The 11,097-nt window shown below is 44.3% G+C and overlaps 1 protein-coding gene across 1 annotated transcript in view; it reads right to left on the bottom strand.

The window, feature by feature from the left end:
* The window catches only part of LOC136626198 (glutathione S-transferase omega-1-like), a 30,881-nt gene extending 20,607 nt beyond the window's left edge, over positions 1-10,274 (bottom strand). The window contains exons 1-2 of the mRNA XM_066601034.1: positions 10,205-10,274; positions 10,055-10,114 (exon numbers count right to left, since the gene is read on the bottom strand). Coding sequence (XP_066457131.1) covers positions 10,055-10,085 — 31 coding nt within the window. The 5' untranslated portion in view covers positions 10,086-10,114; positions 10,205-10,274. The remainder of the gene's footprint in view (positions 1-10,054; positions 10,115-10,204) is intronic.
* Positions 10,275-11,097: the final 823 nt, after the last annotated feature.

An 11,097-nucleotide genomic window follows, 5' to 3' on the forward strand; every position in this document is an offset into this window, starting at 1 on the left:
CCCTGAAAATATAAGCCCTTCCCTGAAAATCCTCCCTAGCTGTAGAAAACACACACACACAAAAAAAACAATAACTCACCTAGAGGTGCTGCCTGGCTCTCCTCCCTGTTCCTTAGTCAATCAGAGGCAGCGCTCAGCCGTTCATTGAATTCAACGAGTTGGTTTGTTTTCAACGAACTGTTAAACCAACGATTACTTGGTTTCTTTTACAGCTTAAAACACTGTACTGATCCTCTATTGATTTCAATAGGCCTTCTCAGACGTGCGGTTTACTGCAGCGTTTCTAACATGCGCTAAATCAAAGCCTGTATGTTCTGTTTTAGTGCATCGCAGCGCTTTTTAATGCACTACATCACCCATTGCAACGATCACTTCTAAAACGCAGCATTTAAAATGCGGTGTTTTCACAAATGTCTGTGAGAGAGTCGCCTTAGGCCTCATGTCCACGGGGAAAATCAGGCTTGCCGCGGATTCTTCATGTAGAATCCGTAGCGGGTCCCTCCTGCCCCGCGGACATGAGGCCTAAAATCAGAATAAACTCACCTGCTCCGAACGATGCGGATCTTCCTTCCTTCGCGGCCGGCTCTTCTTTCTTCGGCCCGGCGGATGTGCTCGGCACGCCGGCGGCGTGCCGCGCGCATGCGCCTGGCACATCCACCTGGCACATCCGCCGGGCCGAAGAAAGAAGATCCGTCCGCGAAGGAAGGAAGATCCGCATCGTCCGGAGCAGGTGAGTTGATTCTGATTTTCTCCTGCGAATCTGGACGGCTTCCATAGGCTTCAATAGAAGTCTGCGGGAGCCGTCTCCGTGGGAGACCCGCACGAAAATGGAGCATGTCCATTTTTTTTCCGCACGCGGATCCGTGCCTGACGGGAAAAATAACATCCGCAGGTATTTAACTACTTGCGGGTGTCCAATGCATTTCTATGGGGCGCGGATACACGTGCAGGAAAAACGCTGCGGATTTAAAATAAACATTTCCCCATGGACATGAGGCCTAAGGCCTCATGTCCACGGGGAAAATAAGAATTCAAATCTGCAGCGGATCTCCCACACGCAGATCCGCGCGCCATAGAAATGCATTGACCACCCGCGGGTACATAAATACCCGCGGATGGCCAATAAAAGTGAATTTAAAAAATTCTGGAGCATGAAAAAAATGGACATGCTCCATTTTAGTGCGGATCACGCATGCGGGAGCTCACAGAGCACATAGCTCAATTGATCTCCCGCATGAAAAATAAAAGACAATTACTGTTAAGAAAATTGTAGATCAATGTATCAGTTAATTATTCTATATTGCATTGTAGAGCATGATACTAGTATGAGTAAGGGGTTAAATGTAACCCTTCTTTAGGCCTCCATGTCTTCTCAGGAAAGATGAGTCTACTAGACCCCCCATGTATGCATATCTATAGACAGGAAACTATAGACTACAGGGAGTAGGCCTGTAAAGCATTACATGCATTCCTTTCTCCTGAATTCATAATGGTCTCATTGTATGTAATAGATACACCCTAGAAGGTGTAACTTATGTTAATCATTTTTTGTTTTAGCCTATTATAAATCTCATTCATCTTGAAGGTATATACTTTTTGCTATGATGTCATTTAGGGTATATATGCTTTGTCCACCTCAGAATAAAGCAGAAAATCACTTGATACCACAAAAGCTGGTTTGATTTGAATTTCTCCTGGGCTCAGACTTCTGCACGAGATCTGGGATCGTCTTCTCTTTTATAAACACATAAATTCTCCTTACATTTTTGGTCCTTCGAGCTGGAATCACTCACTGCAGAGGGAAAGGATAGCCTGGCTGTGAAAAGGTGGGTCTGAAGTACTCTCCAATCATTAAAAGACCTCCGTCTTGATTAGACGTAATTAGAGGCCAGTCGGGCATCCTGTCTGAAACAGTGACGTTTTTCCGAACTAGCCGGAGAATTTAGAAGCCTCCCAGATAATGTGTAGTAAGTATAACAATGGTTAAACTTTTCTTCTCTCTTCTTCTTCTGTATACTTTAGTGTTAGTAGAATTTACAATGTGTATTGTAAATGAGAGACAAGTATAGACGAATGGATTGTCAAGGGACAATAGCAGTAGTCTATGTGAGACCATAGCCATTGTGAGAAGGCTACAGGAAAGAATTAACTCCGTGCGACACGTAAAAAGTGGTTAGATGACGTCATGGGACACAGGGGTGTCCAGGAACTTTACTTCTTATCTTTCTATTACTTTCTCTTTGATATTATGTTATAGAGTAATTAAGAATATAAAGAGGGCGGCCGCCTACTAACATAATGTACTATTTGTATTGTTGTCTTATATTGCATGAAGCGAATGTGTGAGGAGGAGATGGTAGATCCCTTCTATAGTATAATCAGAAGGGAATAGGAGGTTATATAATGATACATGGTTACCCTGAGGATGGGATCCTTGCAGGATGTTTTGCAATATGCAAAACATGCAGAAAAGTGTTACAAAGAAAAGGGTGAGAAAGTGAGGTTTTTTATATGGGGAGAAGAATATGATATGATGGTTCAAGAAAGTCAGAGAGGTTATTGGATAGCAAGAGGATGTGAAAGTAGAGACAGAGGGAGAAGCAGATGTGGGATGCAGCTCAGGGATTTAAATGTGTGTTGGAATTATGGAAAGTCTAGTGATTTTGTCTGAGAGTGCCCTGAGAAACAATGTTCTCAGCCACCTTGGGGGAAAATGACTAGGAGGGGTCGATGTACAACACTTGGAGGATCTCATGGCAATTTCTACTGCCTGAGATAGATCTCCAGGTGAATGGGTGGATGATTACTTTCCTGGTGGGTTCAGGAGCCACCAGGACATTAATACATCCCAATATGTAGCCAATGTTAAATGTAGTAATAGTCATATCCTGGTAAGAGGGGTTAATGGCCGGACCCACAGGGAATCCCTCTCTGAACCAGTTATAACAGACCTAGAGACAAATAAGCCTGTGAAATGTCAAATTATGTAGTCTTGAATATGTCCAGTAAATGTGTTGAGATGAGATATTATGATAGAATTAGGTATACCTTCACCAGAGTACCTCAGGGCTGCTGTGAACCTCCAACAATTGTCTCCCAGGCTATGTCAGTACACTTAGCCCAGTCCCAGCCTCTTAGAGGTAGTCAGCTACTACTGTATGCTGGTAGCCAGCAGCAGACAGTGGAGAGAATTGTGGAGGGACACAGTCGCACTCTTGAGGTTTATTTATGAGCAAGGCCATAAAGTAAACAGGTAGAAACTCCAATATTGTCAGCAAACAGTTAAATATTTGGGGTATAACCTGTCAGATGAAGGTAGGCAAGCAATTCTGGAGGTCCCAAAACCTTGAGCAAATGATGTCCTCTTTGGGAATGACAATGTTACGTGTGCTGCTGAGATATGTTGTTCTATTGTGTTTCCAGCAGCACAGCACTCACAGGGTTAATGATTGAGCTGGCTGGGTGTTGTGCTGTCTGCTAGCCAATCCCCTGGTCAGTCTGTATGGCCCCACAGGCGAGCAGTCATGAATGCTTGTCTGGTGAGGGTTGCAGTGTGACTTGGATCATGTCCGTTTGTACGTTTAAATTCTGTCAGTTTTGTGTTAGTTTGCTGTGTGACCTGCTATCTGTGTCCTGTCCTGTTGCAGCGTGCGGTGTGAACGGTGTCCGGTTCTGCTGGACTCCTGGTTAGTGTAGGGACTAGCAGTATAACCAGGAGCCGTGAAGTGGCCTACTAGCTTTCAACATATTGTACAACATGTCAATTAATACCTGATATTTATATTCAGCTTCCAATCTGTTACTAGTGGTTGCATGTTGTGTGCAGTGTATTCTGGGTCTGTCATGTGGCATGTGAATGCATCCTGTTCTGGTGCGTGGCTCCTAGGATCAGCTAGGGCCCAGATCCGAAGACCGCTGGGCTGCCCTTATTAGGGCAATGTCCCCGCTTAGGTAGGGCCATTTCTACCTCCCGTTAGCACAGGGTCAGTTGCCTGAAACCGGTGTGAGTTCCGTGTGACCCTGGTGATACCTGTGTGCATCCCCTTTGGTCATGATCATGTGGGTTCCGTGCTTTGCCTGCCCAGACGATCGTAACAGACAAACTTCTACAGCTCCTGGATCCCAAATTCTGCATCTCTGACAGCGGTTCTTACCAGACTCATCTGTGATGAACTTCTGGCTGCAGCTGATAAGATCCAGTGGGATGGGTCCTCTGAAGAAGCCTTTGTTACATTAAAACAGACTCTGGTGGGCACATCTGTCTTGGGCCTCCCAAATTACAGCAAGCCCTTTGTGCAAACTGTTGACTCAGGGGAAGGATATATGACCTCTGTGTTAACTCAAGAACACGGTGGGAAACAGAGACCGCTGGCATACTACTCTGCAGACTAGATCCAGTGGCCCGTGCGCTCCCCCCTGTATACAAGCAGTAGTAGCAGCAGCTGAAGCAATCAAATCTTCTGCCACTATAGTGCTGTTCCCCCACACACTGAGTACCGCACGCAATTAGTTATACTCATATCTTAGTCCTTCTAGACATCCCCCTGCAGGACACTACTGCTCACAGCCACACCTGACAACCTAGGGATGTACTACGCTCCATCCATCTACCTTACTGCCTATTTCTTCAGACGGTCCTCCATACAACTGTCTAGGAGAGATGGCACATAAGGTGTTACCCCGACCAGATCTGCAGGATGTATCTCTTGTAGATGCTGAATACACTCTTTGTAGATGGACTGTACATCTCCGTAGAGAAAAAAAAACAAAAAAACTATCTTACCTAAATCGTTCTTCAGATGTGCAGCAGTTTTGAGCCATGGCCTGTGTCATGTCTCAACAGGGGGGATGGTGGCACTCATATGGGAAGTATTCACAGCCTAGGGGTTTACAAACTACTCTAAAAAAAAAAAATTTTTGTCTTGTATTATTTGTGCTAAACACAATGCAGAAGGGAGTATAAGACCAGGAGGGGGCGCCGTCCTACACATGGGGGATGCTGGGAGAGCTCTGGGTGTAACTTCTATAGAAGGAGTGACGAGCGCCATACCGGTAGATCTGCTCCCTGACCTACTGACTGCAATCCCTGGTAGCCATCATAAACCGCTCCTGCAGTCATACTGATTCTGCCATCACACGGCTAAATGTCTGACCATTGTCTATGTGTATAACATCCCTCACTCTCCACCTCGCCATATCGTGCACATCTCCACCCCGCCATACCGTGCACATCTCCAGCCCTTTACCTCCTGTATCACCCCATTACTTGTAGTATGTAAGCTCGTTGGAGCAGGACCCTCACCCCTATTGTTCGCATCGCCTGATTACTATGTAACCGTGGTTCTGTAATGTTTGTACTTTTGTCTTTCTGTATCCCCCTGTCTATGTAAGCGCTGCGGGATATGTTGGCGCTATATACAAAGATTATTATAGATGTGTGTCAGATGAGGGACTTGTTGGCATTGCACACAAAGGGGTAAGGTGTGGCTAGATGCTTGCCTGGCTTGATTGTACTCCTAGTCAGGCCACGTCCCTGGCGGCCATCTTAGTGCTAGTCATGGCCTGAGGCCATTTTAGTACCTGCTGTAATACCTTCGGCCGCCGCCCAGACGCCATCTTGGCTCCTTACATCCCATAGCTGTACCTTCTACCTGGCATCCCAATGCTTGCACTTGTAGTACACAACACCAGTGATTAGTGCCTTCTCTGAACTGCATAGGAATAGTCAGAAGCCTCCATCACTGTCCTCTGTGTGTTGATGATATGTTGTCTACCTGAGGTGTGCGCTATAAGATGGGGTCAGTATGATACTGCGGGATATTTAGTCGTAGCAGAGGAATATGTAAGGTCTCCTTCAGATAAGTGTCAGGTAGGGAGGTGACAGGTTGCTATGGGTGACGGTGTTGCTGACAAGGACCAGGGATAGTAGGCAGCAGGACAGAAGGGATGATTACATGATGCAGACAGTCCTGGGATCATACAGTGAAGGAATGAAGGTTTACAGTAGTATTAGATGAAGATGACAATGGCCTGAGTGCTGCTCTGTGTGCTGGGGTCAGCTCACAAATGGTTAAATCGTCTGTTACATGGGAATGCTTCTTTCACCCTCACCCCCACCTTTCAGCTTTAGAGTTCAGTGAGAAAAAGAGAGGGGGAGTGGGTACGTGACTGACTCTAGCCATGCTCTGCTTGCTTGATATGAATAGACTTGTAATGAAGATGATCAGGAATGAAGTTTAGTATAAACCTGTGTGAATAGGGAACGTCCATTCTTGCTGTTATTTGTGTACATGTCCGTTCTGTGATTGGTTTGCAGTGATTTTGATTGTTAAATGGTGTTTTCAATGTGATAATGTCATGTAAGATATAATAATAATGAAGTTGTTGATAATGTGAGAGCTGAGTGTTCCTATTATGGGGAACTATCCCAAGTATACTGCAGCTAGCTGTACGAGTCCAGACACAGCTAAAGTTTTGTTTATCATACTCCATCACCTCTCCCTGATAAGAGAAATTCCCGAGGGGGGGGGGGTTGTTAAGGTTGGAGGACCAAGCGACTGCAGATGATTGGAGTAGTAGTAGTTGTGTGAATCTTAATGTTATGCAGTAAATATTGTGTATAGAGAATGTTATTAATAATTATATGAGATAGAAAGACTTGACCCCACGATAGATAAAAGTTAATGACATGTCTTCAAGCTGTGATGAACGTAAAATGTGTGATTAAGCTTCTTAACTGTACCTACCCCCCACAGATAAGTGATCCATGTTATACATTGAGTTTGCTGTTTCCACCTGTGAGCAGGGACCAAATACCTGCTGTTGCCTCTGATCCTGGGGTTATACTTGCTTCGCGCTACCTGGTAATGGGACCAAGGCAGACTACGGGAGACTGCCTGAGGGATGCTGTGCGGAGAGGAGAACCGTAAGGGCACGCTGCCTCTGGGATATGGCCTGAGCTACAGAGAGCACGCACAGACGTGTGATGGTTGTGTGGTGACCGGGCCTAGAACAGGTGGCAGGTACAGCCCCTAACGGGATTGTGCTTGGTACAACTGATAATGCCTATATACCTCATGACCTCCGAGGGCAACAGCAAGGGCCGTATCTGGAGAACTAGGAACACCTCTCCCAAAGGTTCCTCTGACCCATCGGGGTCCCAAGGGGGGTACCGGACGAGTATGGGACGAGAAATCGGATGGCTGCAGGGGGTTTGAGTCTCTTCTCGTATGGTGGGTAACAGTGAATAAAGATGTAGACCGGATTAATTACACATACTATAACCAACAGAGATTTGTTAATTATACAAGAGATGCAATCAAGGGCCTAGCGGAACAACTAGGACCTACCTCACTCATTGCATGGCAAAATAGAATGGCTCTTGTTATATGTTACTAGCAGAGTTTGTAAAATGATTGGAGGATATTGTTGTACTTTCATTCCTAATAACACAGCACCTGATGGTAGTGTTACTCGAGCACTGGAAGGGTTAAATGCATTATCAAATGAACTAGCTGAGAACTCTGGTATAGACAATCCATTCACAGACTGGTTGGAAAACTTGTTTGGACACTGGTCACAAGTCATATACTCCACATTAGTCTCTATGTCAGTATTTGCCTCCATTCTAGTACTCTGTGGTTGTTGTTGTATTCCGTGTATTTGAGGACTATTACAAAACCTTATTAACACTTCCATCACCAAAACTATGTTCCAAAATATACAAGATGACGAAGAACAGGATGGCTTACTGGGTCAGGTGACCACCTCTGTCTGACAAGTGATGGTTAAAAGTTCTATGAAGAAAGTGCTATTTTACTTTGATGATTCTGAAGTGTGACATTTTGATTCCAGTGCGTTCTGATTGTACCGGAGGATCGCTCTAATAACTGAGTGACATTTCAATAAGTAAGATTTTATATCATAATGGACAATCATTTATATATGAAGAAAGAAACATCAATCTCATAATAAATCAAGGCCAAGCTTCTCTTGGGGGCGGGCCTAATTGTGGGTACAATTGGTGGAATGACTTTATATATATATATATATATATATATATATATATATATATATCAATGTAATGCTTTTATATGAAATAATTATATACTTAGTCTTGAAGTGTGAACCCAGGCGTCCTGGTAATAAAGCTTCGGGCCTCAGCCAGGGGGTCTGTGGTAGAGTCATTATATATGTGTATTTACTATTATACTGTGTTGATGTATTGATCTAAAGTGGGGAATGTTAAGAAAATTGTAGATCAATGTATCAGTTAATTATTCTATATTGCATTGTAGAGCATGATACTAGTATGAGTAAGGGGTTAAATGTAACCCTTCTTTAGGCCTCCATGTCTTCTCAGGAAAGATGAGTCTACTAGACCCCCCATGTATGCATATCTATAGACAGGAAACTATAGACTACAGGGGGTAGGCCTGTAAAGCATTACATGCATTCCTTTCTCCTGAATTCATAATGGTCTCATTGTATGTAATAGATACACCCTAGAAGGTGTAACTTATGTTAATCATTTTTTGTTTTAGCCTATTATAAATCTCATTCATCTTGAAGGTATATACTTTTTGCTATGATGTCATTTAGGGTATATATGCTTTGTCCACCTCAGAATAAAGCAGAAAATCACTTGATACCACAAAAGCTGGTTTGATTTGAATTTCTCCTGGGCTCAGACTTCTGCACGAGATCTGGGATCGTCTTCTCTTTTATAAACACATAAATTCTCCTTACAATTACAGTGCATCCGCAGCCCAAATCCACGTTACAAATCCGCAGCGGATCTGATTTTCCCTGTGGACATGAGGCCTTAGAGTCTACATCTCCCCCTTACCACCCACCATGCATGATCTGCAGCGTCACAGGAGCCGTTGCATCAGTCAATCGTGATATGCTACAATGTGTACGGCAGGAACAGGTTGCAGGTGTGCAAAGTGACAAAAGAGGGCGACATTAATCACCTCCGATGGGGAAAACATTTTTGACGATGTGCAGCCAAACGTTTTGAGATATTAATGAGAACTTTTTGTTTCATTTGATATCAAATTTCTGTATCTGAAGGTCATTAAATGTGAGTTATGAGGGTTTCAAATTGGGAAGATCATTTGTAAAAACCCTCTATTTAGTGCCAGGCATCCTATCACGTAAGAGATTGATTACCCAGCATGCCGCAGTGATTGTGCAATATTCTGGCGTATCATTTATATCAGTTTATAGAGTCAATCTGTGCAGTCAGGACTTATGAAAGAAGAACTTTAAAAAAAATAAATAAATTTTGGCAGCCCCCACTAAAATGGCCGTCCAGATCTGAGCAGTGTCACAGGAAAGGTCTATTAAAAAAAGGAATATGTGCCCATTAACCCTGTAAACCATTATAGAATGAGAGCAACACGTTCTGTTAGGTTGTGCTTCTGGGACCTGTAGTACTAAGGGTTTCCAGGAGCACATTTCCACAGGTGTGGCATGATTGTGCTGGCTTGGTGCGGTGTTCTCCAGCTAGCAAATCATCACTGGTCTAATATAAATATCGGCCCTCTGGCTGGGGGAGCCTATGTGCCTTATTCCCCCTTGTGTTTGCATTCATGCTTGTTGTGCTGTGGGTGTAAGCGTCTGAGCTGGTTGTCAGATATGTGGTGTGAACAGTCCTGTTCCATTGTGTATGCGTCCCCATGCTGGGTTAGTGTGAACTGTGTCCTGTGCTGCTTGGATCATGTGCCATCTCTGGGTGAGTTAGGTCCTTACTAAGGTCCTTAGGCTCCAGCACGGGGCCGTCCCTATCGGGATGATTGCCCTGCTTGCAGACAGGTTTCCTGGGGAGATGAGGACCCTTGAAGTGGGCTTGATTAAGTGACTTGATCAATCCACAAATTAATACCTCATACATTCTTTAGAAATTCCACCGGTTATGTGTGCAGCTATGTATGGTGCACGTTTTGGTCGCCAGACTGTTCGTTATGTCAGCTGTCTCCGTGTTCCACCAGAGTTCGCTAGTTTATTAGTGTGAAAGATGTAACATGTTCCTCTACAATCTGACACTTACCTTTGGCCAAACTCCTCTGTGATCGGCTCATTGCTGCAGACTGTCTGTCACTGGAAATCCCTGTAGAGGCAGAGATCACATATATATAGCATGTACACAGTGTACACACTTTAGCAGCTCCATGTATATTGTATAAGCAGCCTGACGTACCAAATAGAAATAGACTGCAGGCAAGCAGCTTCCGAGTGTCTATGGCAGTCCACTTCCCTACCAGCCAGAAGTCAACTATTTACAGACAGCTCCTCCAGCTGGAAATTTCCTACATTACATCATTTATTACATAACCTCATTTATTACATAACAACCTCATGTAGTTGAATATAGTGAAGAATACATTATAGATAATTGCTTATATGAGAAATGACGAAAAAAGCCTTTGCTCAAATATAAAACAGTTTTAATTTGTACGGATTGTTTTTTCTTGAACCCCTTAGTTACTAGACTTTTTACGTCCTTATTTAGTGGGCTTTAATCCCCAGGGCCGTCAAAACATGTTTGCTCTGGAGATTAACGCCACATGGGCTATGGACGTAACCAGGGGCGTACCTAAGGGCTCAGGGGCCCGGGTGCAAAAGTTCAGCTCTGGGCCTCCACCCCACACTCCCCCGTACCCATACCTAGATCGTGCTGCATACATCATCAGCCCCTTGGCGTAATCTTTCCAAACATGAACCATTTCCTGAACATGAAAATTTGTTCGTAGACCCGCAGGCCACACACAGACTGCTTTTTACCGCTATTAGCGCGGTGTCCCGAGCGCCGTACTAACCACGGTACAACACTCCTATAGATTTTATTGAGCTTACTCAAATCTGTGCTCAAACATGGTGTTTCTAACGCTGTGATTTTCGAGAGCTGTCCGTTCTATTTTTGCGTTTTCATGGTTTTTAACACATCTCATCACCCATCACAATGATGGGGTGCATTAAAAAGCGCCGTCACACGCTGTAACCTGTGTTCAAAAACGCGCTCGAAATTCCAGTAAAAATGCCACGATTTCAAGCTGCGTTTTCTGAACACGTGTGAGAGCGGCCTCAGGGGGG

The sequence above is a fragment of the Eleutherodactylus coqui genome, chromosome 4 (genome assembly GCF_035609145.1).
Source record: "Eleutherodactylus coqui strain aEleCoq1 chromosome 4, aEleCoq1.hap1, whole genome shotgun sequence".
Classification (NCBI taxonomy): Eukaryota; Metazoa; Chordata; class Amphibia; order Anura; family Eleutherodactylidae; genus Eleutherodactylus; species Eleutherodactylus coqui.